The 25,419-nt window shown below is 34.2% G+C and overlaps 1 protein-coding gene across 1 annotated transcript in view; it reads left to right on the forward strand.

Moving 5' to 3' along the window:
* The window catches only part of LOC148942385 (uncharacterized), a 101,405-nt gene that overhangs the window by 22,214 nt on the left and 53,772 nt on the right, over window positions 1–25,419 (forward strand). Inside the window, exon 2 of the mRNA XM_089103047.1 lies at window positions 13,308–13,485. Within this exon, the coding sequence (XP_088959173.1) occupies window positions 13,416–13,485 (70 nt within the window). The 5' untranslated portion in view covers window positions 13,308–13,415. The remainder of the gene's footprint in view (window positions 1–13,307; window positions 13,486–25,419) is intronic.

Consider the following 25,419-nt stretch of genomic DNA (forward strand, 5'->3'; position numbering starts at 1 on the left):
TTGCTGAGTTAGATTTCTTAGCCTTTCATAGGTGTGTGTTGGCTGAAACTTATAATTTGGAATTGTAGTTTGCTATTTTTGACTTTGCCGAGCTAGGTTTCTTAGTATTTCGTAGGTGTGTGTTGTCTGAAACTTATGAATTGAGATGTGTAATTTGCTATTTCCGGCATTTATGAGCTAGGTCTCCTAGTATTTCGTAGGTGTGTGTTGTCTGAAACTTATGATTTGAGGTATGTAAATTACTATTTCGGGCTTTTCTGAGTTAGATTTCTTAGTCTTTCGCTGATGTGTGTTTTCTGAAACTTATGATTTTGGATGTGTAGTTTGCTATTTTTGACTTTGCTGAGTTAGATTTCTTAGCCTTTCATAGGTGTGTGTTGTCTGAAAATTATTATTTGGGATGTGTAGTTTGCTATTTTTGACTTTGCCAAGCTAGGTTTCTTAGTATTTCGTAGGTGTGTGTTGTCTGAAACTTATGATTTGAGATGTGTAATTTGCTATTTCCGGCTTTTAAGAGCTAGGTCTCCTAGTATTTCGTAGGTGTGTGTTGTCTGAAACTTATGATTTGGGCTATGTAAATTACTATTTCGGGCCTTTCTGAGCTAAGGTTTTATAGTATTTCGTAGGTGTGTGTTGTCTGAAACTTATGATTTGGGGTGTGTAATTTGCTATTTTTGACTTTGCTGAGTTAGATTTTTTAGCCTTTCATAGGTGTGTGTTGTCTGAAACTTATTATTTGGGATATGTAGTTTGCTATTTTTGACTTTGCCAAGCTAGGTTTCTTAGTATTTCGTGAGTGTGTGTTGTCTGAAACTTATGATTTGAGATGTGTAATTTGCTATTTCCGGCTTTTATGAACTAGGTCTCCTAGTATTTCGTAGGTGTGTGTTTTCTGATACTTATGATTTGGGATATGTAAATTACTATTTTGGGCTTTTCTAAGCTAAGGTTTCTCTGTATTTTGTAGGTGTGTGTTGTCTGAAACTTAGGATTTGGGGTGTGTAATTTGCTATTTTTGACTTTGCTGAGCTAGGTTTCTAAGTATTTCGTAGGTGTGTGTTGTCTGAAACTTATGATTTGAGATGTGTAATTTGCTATTTCCGGCTTTTATGAGCTAAGTCTCCTAGTATTTCGTAGGTGAGTGTTGTCTAAAACTTATGATTTGGGGTATGTAAATTACTATTTCGGGCTTTTCTGAGCTAAGGTTTCTTAGTATTTCGTAGGTGTGTGTTGTCTGATACTTATAATTTGATGTGTGTAATTTGCTATTTCCAGCTTTTATGAGGTAAGTATCATAGTATTTCGTAGGTGTGAGTTGTCTGAAACTTATGATTTGGGATATGTAAATTACTATTTCGGGCTTTTCTGAGCTAGGGTTTCTTAGTATTTCGTAGGTGTGTGTTGTCTGAAACTTATGATTTGGGGTTGTTGATTTGCTATTTCCGGCTTTTATTTGCTAGGTTTCCTAGTCTTTCGTAGGTATGTGTTGTCTTAAACCTATAAAAATAAACTATTTCTATAAAATCTGAGCTAATAAGGGTTTTTAACCGTGAAATCTAGTTTTTTGTAAGAAAATTAGGGAAAACACAATTCTCTGGTTCAAATGTGAAACTTAAAATGAATCAAAAAATTAACTATTTCTGTAAAATCTGAGCTAATGAGGGTTTTTGACCGTAAATTCTAGTTTTTTGTTAAGAAAATTATGGAAAATACAATTCTCTTGTTCAAATGTGAAACCTAAGTCCAGTTATGAATCGAAAAACAAAACTATTTCCGTAAAATATGAGCTAATGAGGGTGTTTGACCGTAAACTCTAGTTTTTTTTGTAAGAAAATTATGGAAATTACAATTCTCTGGTTCAAATGTGAAACTTAAGTCCAGTTATAGATCGAAAAATAAACTATTTTGGTAAAATCTGTGCTAATAAGGGTTTTTAACCGTAAACTCTAGTTTTTTTGTAAGAAAATTATGGAAAATACAAGTCTCTGGTTCAAATGTGAAACTTAAGTCTATTTATGGATCGAAAAATAAAACTATTTCCGTAAAATCTGAGCTATTAAGGGTTTTGACCGTAAACTCTATTTTTTTTTGTAAGATAATTATGGAAAATACAATTCTCTGGTTCAAATGTGAAACTTAAGTCAAGTTATGGATCGAAATATAAACTATTCCCGTAAAATATAAGTTAGTACTTATATTTTATGTTTTTTGTAAGAAAATTATGGCAAATAAAATTCTCTGGTTCAAATGTGAAACTTAAGTCCGGTTCGTGATAAAAAAATAAACTATTTCTGTAAAATCTGAGCTAATAAGGGTTTTGGACCGTAAACTATAGTTTTTTGTAAGAAAATTATGGAAAATACAATTCTCTGCTTCAAATGTGAAACTTAAGTCCAGTTATGGATCGAAAAATAAACTATTTCTATAAAATCTGAGCTAATAAGGGTTTTTGACCGTAAACTCTAGTTTTTTTTTGTATAAAAACTATGGAAAATACAAGTCTCCGTAAACCGTAAACCGTAATTATGGAAAATACAATTCTCAGGTTCAAATGTGAAACTTAAGTCCAGTTATGGATCGAAAAATAAACTATTCCCGTAAAATCTAAGCTAATAAGGGTTTTTGACCGTAAACTCTAGTTTTTTGTAAGAAAACTAAGGAAAATACAATTCTCTGGTTCAAATGTGAAACTTAAGTCCAGTTATGAATCGAAAAATAAACTATTTCTGTAAAATCTGTGCTAATAAGGGTTTTTAACCGTAAACTCTAGTTTTTTTGTAAGAAAATTATGGAAAATACAATTCGTTGGCTCATAGGTGAAACTTAAGTCTATTTTTGGATCGAAAAATAAAACTATTTCCGTAAAATCTGAGCTAATAAGGGTTTTTGACCGTAAACTCTAGTTTTTTGTAAGAAAATTATGGAAAATACAATTCTCTGGTTCAAATGTGAAACTTGAGTCCGGTTAGGGATCGAAAAACAAACTATTTCTGTAAAATCTGAGCTAATAAGGGGTTTTGACCGTAAACTCTAGTTTTTTGTAAGAAAATTATGGAAAATACAATTCTCTGGTTCAAATATGAAACTTAAGTCCAGTTATGGATCGAAAAATAAACTATTTCTGTAAAATCTGTGCGAATAAGGGTTTTTGACCGTAAACTCTAGTTTTTTGCAAGAAAATTATGGAAAATACAATTCTCTGGTTCAAATGAGAAACTTAAGTCGATTTTGGATCGAAAAATAAAACTATTTCCGTAAAATCTGAGCTAATAGGGATTTTTGACCGTAAATTCTAGTTTCTTGTAAGAAAATTATGGAAAATAAAATTCTCTAGTTCAAATGTGAAAGTTAAGTCCAGTTTTGGATACTCATAATGATGAGGATTGATGGTTCGAATTCAATATTTTTTTCGTAAAAACAAACTTTTTTTTTAAGCTTCGAAATTATTCAACTTTATTTATTTTTTTTGTCCGTATCTTAAAATGACAAAATATGCTTACGGCTCTAACACTTGTACTCTATGATTGCTCAGAGACACAATATCGCTTTCCCACTGGTATTCTATCTCCGGTTATCGACACTACCTAGTCTATTGCATGTATTAAATCAGTATTTTCTACTCTTGGAACGATAAACACATAAGTCATATCTTTAAAAAAAAGTGAAGATGGAGCATTTTAATAAAGTGTGTTCACATAACAAGGTTATTGTAGCTTTGAATGCCGACAAGGGGAAGTATTTAAACTATGAAACAAGTACAAGTGGTAGCACTATTGGAAATGTATGCATGCATTGTCATGACAGTAAGGAATTAAATTTCTTTGGAATACCGAAAAAATTCAACTCTTATGTTGGTGGTTATGCGAGATTAAGATATCCAGAAATGATTGCACTCAAAGAGAATGCCAACATAAAAATAATCGTTGATGATAGGGGACAACTCCTTGCTACTGTTGCAGGTAACACATTACCTACTGATACATCCTATCGTCAGCTTTCGGGTATTAGCATTCAACGGAAGGTCAATAAAAGAAAGGCCTACTCTTCTACTAATATCATAAACCATATCTTGTCTACGTGCCGAAAATGTTATCTTTGTAAAAATAATGTGAAAATAGACAGTTATGTTGCCAGAAAAATAAAAAAGGGCATGGGCCGAAAATATCATTATGGAATATAAAGATGAATCGATGAAAAACAAATCACCAGCAAACGTTACTGCCATTGATCAAACAGTTAATGACAAAAGACAAAAAGTATATTGAGCCTGTTGACTAGACACCAGTAAAAATTGTGTATGACTCAAAATGGAATAATGATTATTCTACTGATTACGAACTAAGAGAAGACAATAGCTATAATATCAAGAGAGAACCTGATGAACTATTTTATGGAACAGATTCAAAATGTCCATAGTTAATCATTGATATTAATAATCTATCATAATATATTTTTGTATTAATAATTTATATAGCATTATTTCATTAAAAGTATTACATTGTTATGTGTTCATTATTTTTAGAGTAAGCTAGCATATCAAAAGTTTAGAATGTATATTAAAGTATCGAAGATGAAAGAAAAGGAATTTGCATACATCTATTGTCAGACACATGGGATAACATTGACAAAATCTAGGTATCAGAATGAATAAATTCTTTATCAACATCCATTGTTTGATATGTCATTATGTCATTATGAGATTATTGTAAGTAAGTAAGTAACAAACTCTTTCTTGAATTCTACTCTTGGATGCACAATACAGAAATTTTATTCAGGAAATCATGAAAAAAAACTGAACAAATTCTTTATTAACATTCATTATCGATTGAAGTTGCTTCCTAGACAGACAATACAGCAATTTCACAAAATCTAAGTATAAGAGTGATTAAATTCTATATCAACATCCAGGAAAAAGTTGACAAAATCTAAGTGTTAGAGTGAATAAATTTTATTTATTAACATCTTTTGTCAGATATATCGAATAAAATTGACAAAATCTAAGTGTCAGAGTTCATAATTGTTTTTTTCAACATCCTTTGTCAGATACATCAAATAAAATTGACAAAATCTAAATTTTAGAATGAATAAATGCTTTAATAACATCCTTTATCGGATATGTCAGATAAAATTGACAAAATCTATGTAACCGAGAAAAGGATGCTGATATAGAATTTAGTCAATATGATACTTAGATTTTGTCAATTTTATCCGACATATCCGATAAAGGATGTTGTCCGATAAAGGATTTTTTTTCATAATTCCCTGAATAAAATTTCTGTATTGTATATCCAAGAGGTGAATTCAAGAAAGAGTTTGTTACTTACATAGAGACTGCAATAGTTTCACGTTAAACATCTTCTGATTTAATACATGCAATAAAGTAGCTAGTGTTGATAACCGGACAATTCTTTTTTTCTCTTTTTTATCACAAACAATTTTCAATATGTGCAAGAAAGAGCAATTTCTTCATAAATTCCACTATTTAATGCCTCCCTCCGGCCCGCCCCGCCTCCCGGCCCGCCGCAGTGGGCCCCGTGGCACTTCCCGGCCCGCAGCGGGCCCCGTGGCGCTTCCCGGTTCACCGCAGCGGGCCCTTTACCGGAGCGGGCCCTTTGGTTCATTGACTGTTTGATCAATGGCAGTAACGTTTGCTGGTGCTTTGTTTTCCCTCTATTCATCTTTATATTCCATAGTGATATTTTCTGACAATGCCCTTTTTATTTCTCTGGCAATTTCACAATCTATTATCACATTATTTTTACACAGGTAACAGTTTCGGCACGTAGACAAGATATGGTTTGCGATATTAGTAGAAGAGTAGGCCTTTCTTTTATTGATCTACTGTTGAATGGAAATACCCGAAAGCTGACGATTTATCAGTAGGTAATGTATTAACTGCAACAGTAGCACGGAGTTGTACTCTATCATCAACGATTATTTTTATGTTGGCCTTCTCTTTGAGTGCAATCATCTCTGGAGATCTCAATCTCGCATAACCACCAACATAAGAGTTGAATTTTCTCGGTATTCCAAAGAAATTTAATTCCTTACTGTCATGACAATGCATGCATACATTTCCAATAGTGCTACTACTTGTACTTGTTTAATAGTTTAAATACTTCTCCTTGTCGGCATTCAATGCTACAATAACTTTGTTATGTGAACACACTTTATTAAAATGCTCCATATTCACTTTTTTTAAAAGATATGACTTATGTGTTTATCGTTCCACTGCGTAAAAAATACTGATTTAATACATGCAATAGACTAGGTATTGTCGATAACCAAACATAGAATACCAGTGGGAGCGCCATATCGTGTCTCTGACCAATCATAGAATACAATTGTTAGAGCTGTAAGCATATTTTGTAATTTTAAGATACGTACAAAAAAAAATAAAGAAATAAATAAAGTTGAATAATTTCGAGGTTTAAAAAAAACAGTTTCTTATGAAAAAAATAATGAATTAGAACCATCAGTTCTCATCATTATGCGTATCCAAAACTGGACTTAAGTTTCACATTTGAACTAGAGAATTGTATTTTCCATAATTTTCTTACAAGAAACTAGAGTTTACGGTCAAAAACCCTTATTAACTCAGATTTTACGGAAATACTTTTATTTTTCGATCCAAAAATAGACTTAAGTTTCACATTTGAACCAGAAAATTGTACTTTTAATAATTTTCTTACAAAAAACTAGAGTTTACGGTCAAAAACCCTTATTAGCTCAGATTTTACAGAAATAGTTTATTTTTCGATCCCTAATCGGACTTAAGTTTCACATTTGAACCAGAGAATTATATTTTATATAATTTTCTTACAAAAAACTAGAGTTTACGGTCAAAAACCCTCATTAGCTCAGATTTTACGGAAATAGTTTTATTTTTTGATCCAATATTAGACTTAAGTTTCACCTATGAGCCAACGAATTGTATGTTCCATAATTTTCTTCCAAAAAAAACTACTATTTACGGTTAAAAGCCCTTATTAGCACAGATTTTACAGAAATAGTTTATTTTTCGATTCATAACTGGACTTAAGTTTCACATTTGAACCAGGGAATTGTAATTTCCTTAATTTTCGTACGAAAACTTGAGTTTATGGTCAAAAACCCTTATTAGCTTAGATTTTACGGGAATAGCTTATTTTTCGATCCATAACTGGACTTAAGTTTCATATTTGAACCTGAGAATTGTATTTTCCATAATTTTCTTACAAAAAAACTAGAGTTTACGGTCAAAAACCCGTATTTGCTCAGTTTTTATGGAAATAGTTTTATTTTTCGATCAAAAAATAGACTCAGGTTTCACATTTGAACCAGAGAATTGTATTTTCCATAATTTTCTTACAAAAAAACTAGAGTTTACGCTTAAAAACCCTTATTAGCGCAGATTTTACCGAAATAGTTTTATTTTTCGATCCATAACTGGAATTAAGATTCACATTTGAACCAGAAAATTGTGATTTCTATAATTTTCTTACAAAAAAACTAGAGTTTACGGTCAAAAACCCTCATTAGCTCAGATTTTACAGAGATAGTTTATTTTTTGACTCATAACTGGACTTAAGTTTCACATTTGAACCGGAGAATTGTATTTTCCATAATTTTCTTACAAAAAACTAGAGTTTACGGTCAAAAATCCTTATTAGCTCAGATTTTATAGAAATAGTTTAGTTTTACAGGTTTCTGACAACACATACCTACGAAAGACTAAGAAACCTACCTAATAAAAGCCGGAAATAGCAAATTAACCATCCCAAATCATAAGTTTCAGACAACACACACCTACGAAATACCAAGAAATTTGGCTAAGAAAAGTTTGAAATAGCAAATTACACACCCCAAATCATAAGTTTCAGACAGCACACTCCTACGAAATACTAAGAAACCCTAGCTCAAAAAATCCCGAAATAGTAATTTACATATCCCAAATCATAAGTTTCAGACAACACACACCTATGAAATACTAGGAGACCCAGCTCATAAAAGCCGGAAATAGCAAGTTACACATCTCAAATCATAAGTATCAGACAACACACACCTACGAAATACTAAGAAACCCTAGCTCAGAAAAGCCCGAAATAGTAATTTACATATCCCAAATCATAAGTTTCAGACAACAATCACCTACGAAATACTAGGAGACCCAGCTCATAAAAGCCGGAAATAGCAAATTACACATCTACAACCATAAGTTTCAGACAACACACACTTACGAAATAATTAGACCCCTAGGCCAGAAAAGCAATAAACAGCAAATTACGCACACAAAATCATTAGTTTCAGACAACACACACCTACCAAATACTATGAAACAATACCTCAGAAAAGCCCGAAATTGTACTTAAAATCGCCCAATTCATAAGTTTCACACAACACACACCTACGAAATACTAGGAGACCTAGCTCATAAAAGCTGGAAATAGCAAATTACACATCTCAAATCATAAGTTTCAGACAACACACACCTACGAAATACTAAGAAACCTAGCTTGGCAAAGTCAAAAATAGCAAACTACATATCCCAAATAATAAGTTTCAGACAACACACACCTATGAAAGGCTAAAAAATCTATCTCAGCCAAGTCAAAAATAGCACCTTACACAACCCGACTCATAAGTTTCAGACAACACACATACGAAATACTATTAAACCTTACCTCAGAAAAGCCCGAAATAGTAATTTACATAGCCCAAATCATAAGTTTCACACAACACACACCTACGAAAGGCTAAGAAATCTAACTCAGCAAAGTCAAAAATAGCAAACTACACATCCCAAATCATAAGTTTCAGACAACACACACCTATGAAAGGCTAAGAAATCTAACTCAGCAAAGTCAAAAATAGCAAACTACACATCCCAAATCATAAGTTTCAGACAACACACATCAGCGATAGACTAAGACGTCTAGCTCAGAAAAGCCCAAAATAGTAATTTACATACCCCAAATCATAAGTATCAGACAACACACACCTACGAAATACTAGGAGACCTAGCTCATAAAAGCCGGAAATAGCAAATTACACATCTCAAATCATAAGTTTCAGAAAACACACACCTACGAAATACTAAGAAACCTAGCTCGGCAAAGTCAAAAATAGCAAACTACACACCCCAAATCATAAGTTTCAGACAACACATACCTATGTAAGGCTAGGAAACTTAACTCGGCAAAGTCAAAAATAGCAAACTATACATCCCAACTCCCGAGATTCAGACAATACGCATCAACGAAAGAAATAGAAATCTAGTTCAGAAAAGTCTGAAATAGAAATTTACATGCCCCAAGTCAATAGTTTCAGACAACACACACCTACGAAATATTAGGAGACCCAGCTCAGAAAAGCCAGAAATAGCAAACTACCCACCCCAAATCAGAAGTTTCAGACAACACACCAATGAGAAACTAAGAAACCTAGCTCTGAAAAGCCAGAAATAGCACACTACCCACCCCAAATTGTAGGTTTCAGACAACACACACCTGTGAGAGACTAAAAAACCTAGCTCTGAAAAGCCAAAATAGCATCCCAAATCATAGGTTTCAGACAACATACACCTAAAAAAGACTATGAAACCTAGCTCAGAAAAGCAAGATATTGCAAACTAAAGATCCCAAATCATAGGTTTCAGACAACACACACTTACGAAATACTAAGAAATTTGGCTAAGAAAAGTCCGAAATAGCAAATTACACACCCCATATCATAAGTTTCAGACACCACACACCTACAAAATACTGAAACCTATCTAAGAAAAGCAGGATATTGCAAACTAAAGATCACAAATCAGAGGTTTCAGAGAACACACACGAAATACAAGGGACTATGGCTAAGAAAATACAGAAAAAGCAAATTACACACCCCAAATCATAAATTTCCCAAATCATCCGTGGGGGAGTTCGGGTGTTGGCAGAAGTACTGGTGTGTGTTTTGTGTAACCTATGATTTGGGATTGGAGGTTTGCTATTTTGGACTTTTCTGAGCTAGGTTTTTTTAGCCTTTCGTAGGTGTGTGTTGCCTGAAACTTATGATTTGGGATATGTTGTTTACTAATTTTGACTTTGCCGAGAAAGTTTTCTTAGTATTTCGTAGGTGTGTGTTGTCTGAAGCTTAGGATTTGAGATGTGTAATTTGTTTTTTCCGGCTTTTATGAGCTAGGTCTCCTAGTATTTCGGAGGTGTGGGTTGTCTAAAACTTATGATTTGGGGTATGTAACTTACGATTTCGGGCTTTTATGAACTAAGGTTTCTTAGTTTTTCGTAGGTGTGTGTTGTCTGAAACTTATGATTTGGGGTGTGTACTTTGCTATTTCAGACTTTTCTTAGCCAGATTCCCTTGTCTTTCGTAGGTGTGTGTTGTCTGAAACCTATGATTTGGGATCTTTAGTTTGCAATATCATGCTTTTCTGAGCTAGGTTTCATAGTCTTTTGTAGGTGTATGTTGTCTGAAACCTATGATTTGGGATGCTATGTGGGCTTTTCAGAGCTAGGTTTCTTAGTCTCTCATAGGTGTGTGTTGTCTGAAACCTACAATTTGGGGTGGGTAGTTCGTTATTTCTGACTTTTCAGAGCTAGGTTTCTTAGTCTCTCATAGGTGTGTGTTGTGTGAAACTTATGATGTGGGGTAGGTAAATTACTATTTCAGGCTTTTCTGAGCTAGATTTCTTAGTCTTTCGCTGGTGTGTATTGTCTGAAACTTATGATTTGAGATGTGTAGTTTGCTATTTTTGACTTTTCTAAGCTAGGTTTCTTAGTATTTCGTAGGTGTGTGTTGTCTGAAACTTATGATTTGAGATGTGTAATTTGCAATTTCCGGCTTTTATGAGCTAGGTCTCTTAGTATTTCGTAGGTGTGTGTTGTCTGAAACTTTTGATTTGGGGTATGTAAATTACTATTTCGGGCTTTTCTGAACTAAGGTTTCTTAGTTTTTCGTAGGTGTGTGTTGTCTGAAACTTATGATTTGGGGTGTGTAATTTGCTATTTCCGACTTTTCTTAGCCAGATTCCCTTGTATTTCGTAGGTGTGTGTTGTCTGAAACCTATGATTTGGGATCTTTAGTTTGCAATATCATGCTTTTCTGAGCTAGGTTTCAGTCTTTTGTAGGTGTGTGTTGTCTGAAACTTATGATATGGGGTGTGTAATTTGTTTTTTCGGACTTTTATTAGCCAAATTTCTTAGTATTTCGTGTGTGTTGTCTGAAACCTATGATTTGGGATCTTTAGTTTGCTATATCTTGCTTTTCTGAGCTAGGTTTCATAGTCTTTTTTAGGTGTGTTTTGTCTGAAACCTATGATTTGGGATGCTATTTGGGCTTTTCAGAGCTAGGTTTTTTAGTCTCTCACAGGTGTGTGTTGTCTGAAACCTACAATTTTGGGTGGGTAGTGTGCTATTTCTGGCTTTTCAGAGTTAGGTTTCTTAGTCTCTCATAGGTCTGTGTTGTCTGAAAATTATGATTTGGGGTGGGTAGTTTGCTACTTCTGGCTTTTCAGAGCTAGGTCTCCTAGTATTTCGTAGGTGTGTGTCGTCTAAAACTTATGATTTGGGGTATGTAAATTACTATTTCGGGCTTTTCTGAGCTAGATTTCTTAGTCTTTCCGCTGGTGTGTATTGTCTGAAACTTATGATTTGGGATGTGTAGTTTGCTATTTTGACTTTGCTGAGTTAGATTTCTTAGCCTTTCATAGGTGTGTGTTGTCTGAAACTTATGATTTGGGATGTGTAGTTTGCTATTTTTGACTTTTCCGAGCTAGGTTTCTTAGTATTTCGTAGGTGTGTGCTGTCTGAAACTTATGATTTGAGATGTGTAATTTGCTATTTCCGGCTTTTATGAGCTAGGTCTGGGGTTCTCCCCTCAGTCCCCTTATTTCGTATATGAAAGGGGCTGTCCTCTCCTCAAGGCCTCGTTCTTTACGCTAAAGTTTGACTTTCTCAGGACTCTGTTTTTTTTAAACAATAAAAAACTTTAGCGTAAAGAGCGAGGCGTTGAGAAGGGGACAGTTCTTTCATATACGGAATAATTTCTGTTCGTTTTAAGTTTTAACGCCGTTCCTTACTTTCAGTTAAAAGAACTTGTTTTTTTATTTAAATGAAAGGGGCTGTCCCCTCCTCAACGCCTTGCTCTTTACGCTAAAGTTTTTCATTGTTAAAAAAAAATAGAGTTGTGAGAAAGTGAAACTTTAGCGTAAAGAGCGAGGCGTTGATGAGGGGACAGCCCCTGTCATATACGGAATAATTTTTGTTCGTTTTAAGTTTTAACTTTGTTCCTTACTTTCAGTTAAAAAAAACTCATTTTTTTTATTTAATTTTTGAACGTTTTTGAATTAATGCAGGTTTTGAATTTGGCTCACCGTGTATGAATAATTAAAACAAAATTTGAATGTTAATTTTAGTTCTATTTGGTTAAATGGCTTTCTTGAAACATGTTTAATTTTATTTGCGAACGTTTTTATTAGTAATAAATATACGTAACTTACGAATTATCTTACATAACGAACTTCTATATTCATATATTTTTAATACGTATATTAGAGGGTTTGCCCCCTAGTGAATACCTTGCTCTTTAAGCTTAAGTTTGAATTTTGTTCCAATTCTTTAAAACTGACCCCTTAGTCACAAATGCCGTTAATTAGAGTAAATAACTCTTATGAAAGTACTAAATAATCTTTGGCTGAAAGAGCGAGGTATTGACTAGGGGGTGAACCCAATCATATAGCCTACCTAATGTTTTCTGTCGTTTTAAGTTTTGATGTTGCTCCTTACTTTCAGTTGAAAACTTGTTTTTTTATATATAATTTCTGATCTTTTTTAAATAATCCTGGGAAATCCGGCGCCCCCTTTATAGTAATGTCCCTTCTCCCATGAAAACATCCTTCATGGACAGAACATGGACTCTACAGAAAAAGGTCTTGATACTTCCCTACTACAAACACAATATGTAAGCAATGGATAAATTTCATAATTTATTGCCTTTTACCCACAGGGAGTCATGTCATCTCCAGAAGTATAAACATAGGCAGAGCAGTTGAACCAGCTGCCAAACATGTTTCTCTGCCCATTTTCTAACTTTAATTCTAACGGCATACTTATCACTTTTCTATCGGACATGTTTTCAACACTAGAACCCTTAGATCAAAACGACAGTTTTTTAAATTTAACTCTCTTTCTTCAAAAAATAGAAATGAAAATTAAACATATTTATAATACTTTTGATTGCTGACGGAGGTTTACCTATCCTTGACAGTGTATTATGAAAAATGGTTTTGTACTACTTGAAATGTTTCTTTATAACTTGTCTGTTTCTAGGTGGTTTTTGCTTATACAGTCCTGGGTAAAACTGATTCACATATCCAAGTCTTGATGCTAGTATTATATGTTTCCTAATTGGCATTAGCTCTGTTCTGTGATTCTATTATGGACTTGCCTCAGATTCCAAATATGGCTGAAGTTATCACCCCTTTTGCATCTTCAGTTATTAAAAATGGTAAGCTACCCAATTAAGTTTTTGGAATAAAACAAAAATTGCTTTGCTTTCTAAATATTTTTATATTTTTGTTTCTCCTCCTGCTACTCTAGTTTTCCTCTTTGAAAAGAAAAAATGAAACCGTATACACACTTGGAAATAACCCTTAAGAATCAAGGGGGGTAGAATTAAGTTGAATAATTGAAGGCAATTCTGCACATTAGTGGGTTTTAAATTTATTTATTTATTTATTTATTTATTTCCCTCAAAAACGAGGAGCATAAAAGATAATTAAATAAATCTTCAAAAATCCAAATAACACACCATCAAACATAGCAACAATTTACAAGTTGCCCAAAAGAAAACTTAATCAAATGCAACAAATAGTAATAATGAAATCATGCACTTTTTAAACCATAGAAAAAAAAGGAAAAAGATTATGAACATAAAGTATATTTTCAGATTTTCGGTAAAAATTATTTATTTTTACCTTGGCTATTTCCAACGGCTCTTTAATTTTAAATTTTGAAACTAATTCAGTATTACTAAAGGAAATTGGAAAACCAAGTAAAAACTTACAATATTTAAAATAACAAACGCGAATTGCTGAAAAATCAAAAATTTTAAAATCTCGAAGAAGAAGGGAAGGATAAAGAACATGCGGGAGGGATACTGAATTAAAAAGAGAACCTAGAATTTCACGACGATAAACACCACGTAGCCGTATTATGGAACCAAACACCTTTCTAATTTTTTCTTGAATATGTAAAATTAGCATCGACTTAGAATCACGAGCTGAAGCAGAATAAGGTAACCCAAGATAAACAACAGCATCAGAAACCGGAAATGATATATTTCTATCGCAAATTAATTCAGCTCGGTCATTAACATTAACGGGAAAATATTGACATTTTTTAATACTAATAGAAAGGCCACGGACATTAAGCAGACTAGAAAGGGAATTAAAATTCTTAATTAGACTAGCTTTAGAACGGCTCAATAGGATAATATCATCAGCATATGCAAGAAAAGACACATCCCGTCCCCAAGAAATAAGGGTTGTAGATAAAGAACGAAGACACTCCGCCAGACATGCGTTAAAAATATAAGGAGATAAAACCCCACCCTGTCTCACGCCCCGACCCACGGAAATTGGATTAGAAAGAGAATCAGAAGTATGTGCAAAAATTTTTATCCTAAGCCCCGAATACCAAGATCTAAGAACTCTAACCACAGAAAGGGGAATCCCACCAGAAATAAGAGCTGAAAGAGCGGAAGCATGCGAAATATTGTCAAAAGCTCCTTTTATATCAATTAATAGTGTATAAAGTTGGTAGCCAGTAGATCTTGACTCCTTAATTATAGTATCAAACGTTGCATGCGCATGGTCGCAACCCATTCCTTTTTTGAACCCTACTTGATTAAGACCAACATCCAAATAATCAAAAAGATCCTTTATACATAATTCAAAAAGTTTACCAATCATAGAACCCTTCGTTATCGGCCTATACGAATCACACGAACGGAGATCTCTTTTACCAGATTTTAGAATAGGAGTTACCACCCCAATCCTAAAAGACGGAGGAACATTACCAAACTTGAGAATAAGATTAAAAAAAGTCAAAAGAAGAAGAAGAAAAGAAGTTGGAGCAAATTTCACATGATTTGAAAAAATCCCATCATGGTCTTTAGAGGATTGTGGCTTTAATTTACGGCATGCACCCAACAAAGAATCAAACGAAATAGAAAAATCATGCGAATTAAAAGAACTGTTTAAAATTATATCAACATGCGAAAGTTGTTCAGGATCATCACAAGATTTCGAAAGGTTTGCAAAATGAGTTTCCCACTCAACAAGAGAAGGGCCATTCTTTTTAGAAGGTTCATTAACTCTCTTTGTTGAACGTAGAGCTTTCCAAAGTTTCTTTTTATTCATATCAACTTCAGACGAAGCATCCATAAGAAAAATATTATTATGACGACGAAGCTCCGACTGTAAAATTGCCTTCTTTTTTTTCATGCATAGAAAAGCCGGATGAAGATCACGCGGTTTTCCACTATTTTTCCAATGTATAAAAGCTAATTTATATTCATGATTAGCATGTACAAGAAAAGTATTTGACGACCAAAAAGGTTTTTCAACATTGGGTTTACATTTTTTAACTCCAAAAGTTTCTTTAGCACCATATTTTAAGCAATGTAATAACTGAAGATATATGCAGTTAAGCTCAAGCTCTATGTTATCTTTATGACACTTCAGAATATCAGGTACAACTACTTTTCGAGCTAAAGAATCAACTTTATCTTGGTAAGCCGGAATCAGTTTTTCATCCCAGATAATTCTCTCAAAATATTTAGGGCGAATTGGAATAAAATTAGAAGCAGAAACAGAATCATGAATTACAGAAAACGATGTCAAAAACTGAATAGGTAAATGATCACTTATCGGGAAATCCGGGATAACTTTTACTATAATAGATGGGGAAAAATTACAAAGAACATGGTCAATATTACTCGTACTCCCACTCCAATGAGAATAAGTAAAATCAAGTGTCTTACGGCAGATATTAAAATTTGGTAAAGACGAAAATAAAATTGTGCTACGTTCATTTACACTATCAAGATCACAGTTAAAATCACCAAAAATAAAAATACGTAAACTCGAATCTAATAGGGCAATAAAGCTACTAAGTCTATGGCAAGCTGACGTAAAGGCTTCAAAAGACGAATCAACATGATAGTCAGTAGGCAAATAGCAATTGACCAAAACACAATCAAAAAGTTTGCAGGCAAGAAAAGACTCATCAGCACAAGATAAAATAGCACTAAATTCTTTAGGAACAAATGTAGCAATGCCACCCGCAAGGCGGCCTCCGGTAGGCCTCGCAGGAACGGTAAATATATCATGTAGACTTGAAAGGGAACTTAACATATTCAAAGAATGGTCCAACAAATGATGCTCTTGCAAACATAGTATTGAACTATTTCCAGAAACAAATTCATTCAGCACTACAAATTTGCCAATGACTCCATTCGAATTAAAGGACGTAATCGTAGAACCAATATTCATTTAGAAAGCTTTTTCATAGCAGGGCAACTGAAACTGTAAGACGGGTGGTTAGTTGAGTTGCAATTTGCACAACAAATGGGGTTAGTACATGGAGTATTCTTCGTTGATCTATGATTTCCACTGCAACGAGCACACTTCAGAGTAGAAGAATCACAGTTTTTTTCGGTGTGAGAGGGACTTTGACATGCGAAACATCGTTTTGGAAGCACCTTGTCTTTCTCAACTCTGTAGAGCTCGTAACCGAACTTAATCCCATGGACGATATAATATTTTAAAAATGCTTCGGACTCAAACGACACCTTTACTGTTCTCGACATTCCAAGGCGCCTGAACTCCAGAATCCCAGGCAAAGTGGCTGCTAGAGCTTCAATGTCGAACTCGATATCCACACCACGGATTATTCCGAAAAACTTAGGCTTTCTAGTATTGATAAGACAATCAGGGAAGGAATCCTTTAGATCACAAGAAAACTTTTTCCCAGATTCAGCCGCCACAGTGATAAAAATCAAATCATTGGTCTTTTTTATTTGCTTGATACAGCCCGAGCCGAATTTGTCCAATTCATTTTTCCTGGAAACAGGGTCACGTAACGAGGCTGGCGGATTAGCGATAGTAATAGTCTCTACTGAATCAGAGCTGATGGGGAGAGGAGGCCAATCAGGTGAATTTAAAGGGGAGGGGAGGGGGAGCCCAAGTTGGCTGAACACTTCGACAGCGAGGACTGTAAGTCTTGTTCAATTCTTTCAAGAGAAGTAATGGATTTCTCCAGCTTTCTGCCATAATCACTAACAAGTCGATCCAAACGTACATTGGAATCAGATTTTAATAAAGGGCAGTCTCTGAATGAGCAAGGCACTAATACAGGCCATTTGAAACCTTTCTGGTCAAGATCCGTGACCATCTTCATAATATCTTTTGCTGTAGCAAGTTCCGCAGCGTTGCCACGTCTCATTACTCTCTTTATAGGAATTCCAGAAAATTTCCAAAGCAGATTTTTCGCATTCACCAAAGCCTCAAGGCTGTAAAAGTTCGCCACAGTTTCAATAAGCTCCGTTTCTGGAATACCATTCGCAAATGCATCGCAAATAAAAAACAGGGCAGAGTTCACAATTACATGAGAAATCCCATCTGCAATTACGAAGGTTTTTGAAAAATCACAGAATGAATCAGAAGAATCATCGCAGGCAAAATTATTCCGCTTTACCTGTTCATTTGGGCAATGATTATCAGTCGAATCGTTAATCACAGGTGCTTCCTGGCTAACAGCCAAGAGAGGGTCTTGAGACGCAGGGGTTACGGCATTCAGTGGCGTCAGCATATTTATTGAAGAATTTGGGTGCTCACTCTCTATTGGGTCACTAGAAAATTCGGTAGCGGCTTTGCAAATAGAACAGATCCAGTTAGGAGTATTCTTTCTATCGGAAACGGTGATCCCTGAACAAGAGGGATGAAACAAATTGGAACACTTAGTGCATTGCAACAGCGTGCCTTTCCCCAAAGAACGTTCACAGTTAGGGCACACTTTTGGAGACATCATTGGCTTGAAAAAAAAAAAATCACCCCAAAAGACAACGGAAGCGGCAGCCCCCGTTACCTTATCCCCGCAATTTAAGGGAGACTCTCCCGGCAGGTACAACGGCACTTGCCACGGGTTTACTGCCCCTCTTCTGCTTGTCAATTAAGGTTACGCAAAATTGAAATCAGCACAAATCTATTTTTTTAAAGTATAAATAAATGTCCATAAACTAGGTCAGTAGATTACAACATTTTTAATCCGTAAGAAATGTTATGAAAGAATGGTTGCACAATTAACTCCGGTCACTGAATTAATTTAGGATCATACCGAGTTTCAAGTTGATAAAATCCTAAAAAGGTGTTATCACATTCAAGGCTAAATGAAGACTATTTATAGATGGCCAATTTTTAATAAAATATAAAATAGATGGCCAATTTTTGTTAAATTAAACAATTGTTTAATCCGATGGAAGCACTTTATGAATATGTTGTTTCTGATAGAAGTACTTTATGAATATGCTGTTCTAGTTTAGAAGACATTAGATGCTACAGGACTTATTAATCTGAAAATTTTTCTCAGATTCCGTCCTTTAGCAGAATAATGTTCTCTCTTTTTTCCCTGTGTGCAGGTATTATAAAAAAAAGGATGTTACCAGTATACTAGAGGTTTTCATGGGTCAGCCAAAATTTTTGTCTTGCAGACTAATCCCTATCTCTTGTCTTAGTTGCATAATACCGTTTTTCAATATGGTTTATTTGGATAGCTTATAACTTCCTCACCAACGTTTGCAAAACAAAAACATAACCATAATTCATAAACATTTATTTTAAATATTTTATTGTAAATAAAATAGCTCACTGGCTCAAAACATGAAACTTTTAATTTAAATTTTATAAAAATAAATTGACAAAAATTTAATCTTTTTTTTCTTGATTCCCTTAAATTTGGTTTATATATATTATTTTACACATATTTTTCAAATCTTTTTTCAACTTATCACCTAATCTTTTTTTAAGTTGTTCATTGATGCATCTATGCTTTCAAATTCGATTATATGAAAAGGGATATTTCATTACTTGAAACTATCTTATGTTTAGCCTGTATGTTTTCAAAGGACATTTTTCTTTATCTCCTATTCTTCTTTTTTTTTTTTTAAAAAGAATAATAAAAGTTTATTAACAATAAGTGAAATTGATCATTATAATAATAATTTTGGGAATAACTCAACAGCAGGGGGGGGTGACTTGCATGTCATGCTTCTTGGCTTTAGATTTAGATTTGGCTTTTAGATTTAGAAAATTAGGTAAAAATATTACCAGAACCATTCCAATGATTCAGCTATTCTAAAGTAAAAGCTATTGTACAACCAAAACCCATGTTTTTTTTGCCAGTTTGAAGTTTTAATTTCAAGTACTTTTTAATACAAATTTTTTGGATCTGATGGCATTTTTAATGTGTTTTGGGAAAGTTTTCATAGTTCCAATACATTTGTTTTTGAAATAACATTTTACCTTTAAGACTGATTGATATAATAGTTACCATTCCTTACCCCCTCCAACTGTCTCCCTCCTCTCCCAAGCCTTTTTTTCCCAAATGCAAAATCATCAAATTTGTTATATAGCCATTTTTTTCAAATTTGTGCAAAGGTGAAATAACTTTGTCTCCAGGATTGAACCCCCCCCCACCATCAGTCCCTGGTGCAAGAGATGCAAGTTTTGTCCATTGTTAACAGGTAATGTATTTTATGAAGAAAAGAAGACATATGTGATATTGGATTTCCTAAAAATCTCAAAGTATTACTGTAAAATTCTCTGTAATTTGGAGAGGTATACCAGCCACAATCAAAACAACCTTTTCCCTTGCTGGTTTTGAAACAGATATATCAACGATATTTATTGAACGGCTCAAGGTATTAGGGTGAAACTTTCAAGGTATGTGGAGGGGATGTTGAAAAAGATTGGAGGGCAACCAGCCTCTCCTTCCCTTGCCTTTTCTATTAGCCCTCTCTTTAAAAATTGTTGAAATTTCGTTCAACTATTATTTTGGTCAAACTAGTCAAAAGGTGTGAGAGATATGCCTACAGGGATTCCATTTCCCTACCACCCCCCTCCCCCAGGGAAAAGATTTTAAATTGGGCAATTTATACATTGTTTACATGAAAAGTTTATAATTTGTTAAAGGGAAAAGTTTTGATTGGGGGAGTATCTGAAATTGCCTAGGTTATTAAGGTGAAGCTTTGGAGGAATTTGAGGAGTATCTTAAACTAAATCAAGAGTTACTATGTACATCCAGTTTGTCAAAAAGCAGATCGGCAGTTTATTAAGAACGACTGAGGGTATGAAATTTAAACTTTCAGGATATGTTTATTGGGGGAGGGGGGTATTTGAAAGTGGTTCGAGAGGTGCCGGGCCTCTCCTACACCCTATTTTGCTGGTCTCTCTCCAGAAACATTCAATTCATTATCAAAGTTTGAAATAGTTTCTTGTTCTGAATAATTTATTTAGAAAAGGTCGAATAATTATTCCTATGGGAATGACATGAACCCCCAAAGCTTTGGAGAGGAATTCTGGACGCAATCAAAACATACTATCTATATGCTGGTTGCCAAAATGGCGCATAAGCAGTATCTCATGAACGGTCAAGGATATTAAGTTGAAACTCACAGGGGTTGTAAAACTCAGATGTTGTAAAAAATTGAAGGACTGCAAGCCCCGTTGCAATTTTTAGATGCCCTATCCCCTAAGAACCTATTAAACTTTTTAAAATGTCATTTTTTAAAAATATTTGACAGATCTAGTAACTCTGCCTTCCGGGATGCCCCCCCCCAGCTCCTTAGGGCAAGGACTGTAAATTACCCAATTTGCCATTTTTTTAATTGTAGGGCCTGTCGTTCTAAAAGAGGGAATGTTTGATTCTAATTGCTCTCGAAAAGGCTATGTGTATTAAGGCGAAACTTCGGGGAATGTTTTGGGGCATGTTTAACTAAATAAAAAAAATACTATGTGCATCGAGTTTTTCAAAAAGGTGTATTTGTAATATCTTAAGAACGACTGAAGGTATTAAGTTTAAATTTTATAGGCATGTTAAGAGGGACAATGAAAAATGGTGGGAAGGAAACCAGTCCCCTTCTACTGTTGTAAAATTACCGTAAAATAAAAACTCAGTTAGTAAAATTGGTAAAAATAAGGTCAAATAATTTACTCCATAGGAAGCATAGGGGGAAAATTGCTGTTATAGAGTTGCTCTATTGATAGAAGACCAGTTGAGCTTTTGTTGTATATTCTTTTTTTCAGCATTTAATAATTCTTTTAAAGTTTTCGATTTTCATTTGCTTGAAAAGGTAATACCCCCCCCCCCCCCCTATTTTGAAAACCAATGGGTAGAAATTTTCTTAACGTATATGAATTCATGTTTTGTTTAAACGCCATTTAATTTAGGGTACATAAATTGGATTAACACTCATTGTTTTTAATTGTAATAAATAGACTTTGATTTGTTTTGGGTCGAAGGCAGACGCTAATTTGGCCCTAATTCCCTGACACCTCAAACTGCTTTGAATTTCTGGACACCAAGTAATCAAATCATCTAGCCTTTTTTTGTTTTTTTATAATCGTCTTCTTCGATCCAAACAAAAATATTAAAACTTCTAACTTTTATTCTAATCCAAAGAAAAAATACATTTATAACTTCTAATTCGGTTTTTACGCCTTCTGCAAACAAACTCATTCATCAGAATTAAAAAAAAAACTGTTTTCCTACTTCAGCAATTAAGACAAATAAGCACTTGAATATAACCTTGACGTTACTCAAGTATCCATTTATCTAGGACAAAACAGTATAACCAAATAATCAACCAAGACAGGGATCCATGTACATCCGACATTGTCATAACTAAATGCAAGATGTCGTAAACTTACAAGCAAATCGCCTAAGTCTAATGAAATATTTCCAAGTGATCACCTCCCAAAAGGGCTCCTCAGAGTATGTATGACGCCACTAAACCCTTAAGGTCCAAACCGGGGATGCTGATCTCCGTTTCGTAGCCCTTCAGATAGGAGCCGCAATAGGAGTTAGGGGGCCAGCCATCCTTTGCTTTCGCACACCCTTCCTGCTCATCTTCCCCAGGTTTCTCCAGGTACCAATTTTGAGTTGGGTTGACTCTAGCTGAGCTCAAAGTCATGCTTCTTACCGCCGCCCAAAATTAAATAATCGGCGACGCAAGGAATCGAACCCATGCCTCTAGGACAAAGGAGTCCCAACCCATCGAACCAACCAATTAATCAGGACGGCATCCAAGATGACATGAGGAGCTCATAGTCGATTGATGGGTGAGCTATTTTATAAGTGCGGATTGATGTTGGATTTTAGGTCGACATGGGTCATGAAGTAAATATTTTGTAAATTTGAAATATGCTGTACAGAGTTTACGTTTATCTGTTTTTGAAAGAATCTTCCAAAATCGTCCTGTGTATAGAAAAGGTGGTAGTCCTGTTGAATTATACAGTTTAGCGAGTATTATTCTATCGATACATTTTTTTTCGGACAGCAGAAGTATAAGACGTACCACATATTTTTTCAAGGTCGAACATCAGCAGCAAACGGGTTTGATTTAAAGATTTTTCAATAGGTATACTAAGATAAACGAGTTTATCAACTGACTTTTCTAAAGAACGTCCCAGTTTGAATAACTGTGTGGAATCTAAATTACCGTAATTAAATAGAAAATCATCAGTTTTCTCAGAGTTAAATTCCGGCCCAATTTTGAATATTTGCTCTCAAGTATGCTGAAGTTTTCTTTGATACGCTGCAATGACCTGGTAAGATTAAGGACATCATCCGCATGACGGATAACGGCAATCTTTGATACAGTCACAATCAATGAGTATATGCATTTTGATTATGCGTCTAAGACACCGTTGTTAAAAAGAGTAGACAAAGTGATAGAACCTTGACGCGCACCTTAATAAACAGAAGTAAAACTATTCAGATCATTTGGTTGGCCACTGGAACAAAAAATTCTATTTAGCCTCCATTAGGGCGTTAACTACAACACTAAAGGCATCAACGTACCCTATTTATTCTGAAATCCAAACCTGTATGGTGGAACACTGCATTTCTCCTTTAACTCATCAGCGAAACAGCTCAAACAGTTTACATACTGTAGAAGATTGTTGTAGGCCTGGAGATAGAACGCTGAGTGTTAGATTTCCTTTCTAGGGAATAGGAGTGAGATTACCAACTCAAAAAGACAACGGCAATTTAAAAGTATAAAAAATTATCAGCATAAATAATCCTAGGTTTGACATGAGCAAGGGGTTTTATGGATAACATGAGACACACTAATAGTATCTATGACCAACAAAGCTTTTGGTTTCAGCTTGGAGACTGCCATCGTTATCGCTTGCATTGTAACAACATAGTGAAAGAGATAGGACACTCTGGGAAACAGATAGAAATTCATCAAGTTTGGATTCGTATTTATACTCTAAAGTTAGATTTTGTGCGACGGATTCATGCAAATTTTTTTTTTCCACTCGGATAGGAGGATATCAGTAGTCTTGGGAGTATTCGAGGATGTGGTGTTTGGGGGAGCAAGTGATTTCCAAATAGAATTGAGCGAAGCAGAAACTCTCATCACTCAGTAATCTCTATATTAATAAACATCAATATATCTATATCAATATCAATATATCTATATCAATATATCAATAAACTCTATATCAATCAATAATGTCTGCACGGTGACGAGCAAACTCAATTGGGAAAATATTTTTTTTATAGAGCTGAATATCATTCAAAATCAAACAGTTTTTGGTAACGAACTGTAAGTAAGGAGCGACCCAGTTCAATAAAAGACAGAATTTCCATACCAATAGATATATCCAAAGAATCTGCTTTTCATGCTGATTTCAAATATATAAATTTCACTAGGTTTAATCTTACCCATCAAAGTGTGTGGCTTCTTGTTACCCTGGAGTTAATTTGGAGGTGTGTGTGGGCTAGTAAAGCCCGATACTTTCTGTTTATTTACCTTTGCTTGTATAAGCCAGTCAAATTTTCGATGGAGTTTATTCACTTGTGAGACCACAGAAGTAGTAACGCATCACCAATAACGGGTAGGCTATACCACTCGGCGAATAAGTTACAAATATAGGCATGACTCGTTTCTCTTTAGCCAGTGTAGCAATTTACATAAATCTAAAACGTTATCGTCGTCCATGTGACATTTGATTGATAGCAAGATCGCCTCTTTTGATGCTGCACCTCTTTTGCTTTTAAAAGAGTGAAGATAATCACTACCTTTCTAACAAATGTCTCGGCTCTTAATGGATAAAGTGTCGAACTTCATACAAAACTTAATGCCGGTTCAAAATAATTTTCTGTTTTCCGAACTGTAAGTTAGACAGATTGGAACTTGGCTCACTTTTGGCCAAAAAACTGTAAACAAACAATATGTTTGTTTGTAATAACACCCCCTATAAAACTAAATGAACGCCATTTAAAATAGCAGAAATTAGTATGAGTCTGATAATATCAACGCCAGGAGTAATAATATCAACAAACTCGCAGGAGTGAAACTCTCTCTGTAGCCAATTTTGAATTCAGATGGGAATACACAGATTTAAGACTTGTAAGAGACAGATAAAGTTTTACCTGAGAATTTGTTTCAACTCATTATAGACAAATACCATGTAATCACTGCCCTCTATCTTAAAAACAGTTGATCGTACAAAAAAAAATAACCAAAAACTGTTGAGAATTTAGTTTTATACGATACTTTTAGTAAATGCAAATGGCCTAAAACCCATAGAAAATAAGATCTTTACAAAAAACGTGCAAAACGTCAATTTTTTACCTTTGACCTATGCAATCTGTAGTTGCGACGAGCCTCCAACCCTGGGAAGAGCTGGAGACATGTCTTATGGTGTCATAATAAAGGATTTTGCAAATTTATGCATGATTGTTTCAAATTCTTGCCCTGTTTTAGCAAAAAGACTGGACTATTAGTGGAATTCACCGGCTTAACGTAGTTTAGTATTTTATAACATTTTAGTTTTTGTGCTCGTCAAACTGTACTTCAAATATTGTTTTTAGATTAAATTATTTACCCAAGATTTTATTCTCAAATTTATCATTCACCTGAAACAAACTAGGTTGTAATAAGAATCATTTCTTTTTTCTTGATATCCCCGAATTTCGTCGAATGCTTATTTTTTTTGCTTTTGATATTCAAATTCGTACGCTAATATATATATATATATATATATATATATATATATATATATATATATATATATATATATATATATATATATATATATATATATATATATATATATATATATATATATATATATATATATATATA

Source organism: Artemia sp. Qi Xiang Cuo, chromosome 17 (assembly GCF_049724085.1).
Source record: "Artemia sp. Qi Xiang Cuo chromosome 17, ASM4972408v1, whole genome shotgun sequence".
In the NCBI taxonomy this organism is placed as follows: Eukaryota; Metazoa; Arthropoda; class Branchiopoda; order Anostraca; family Artemiidae; genus Artemia; species Artemia sp. Qi Xiang Cuo.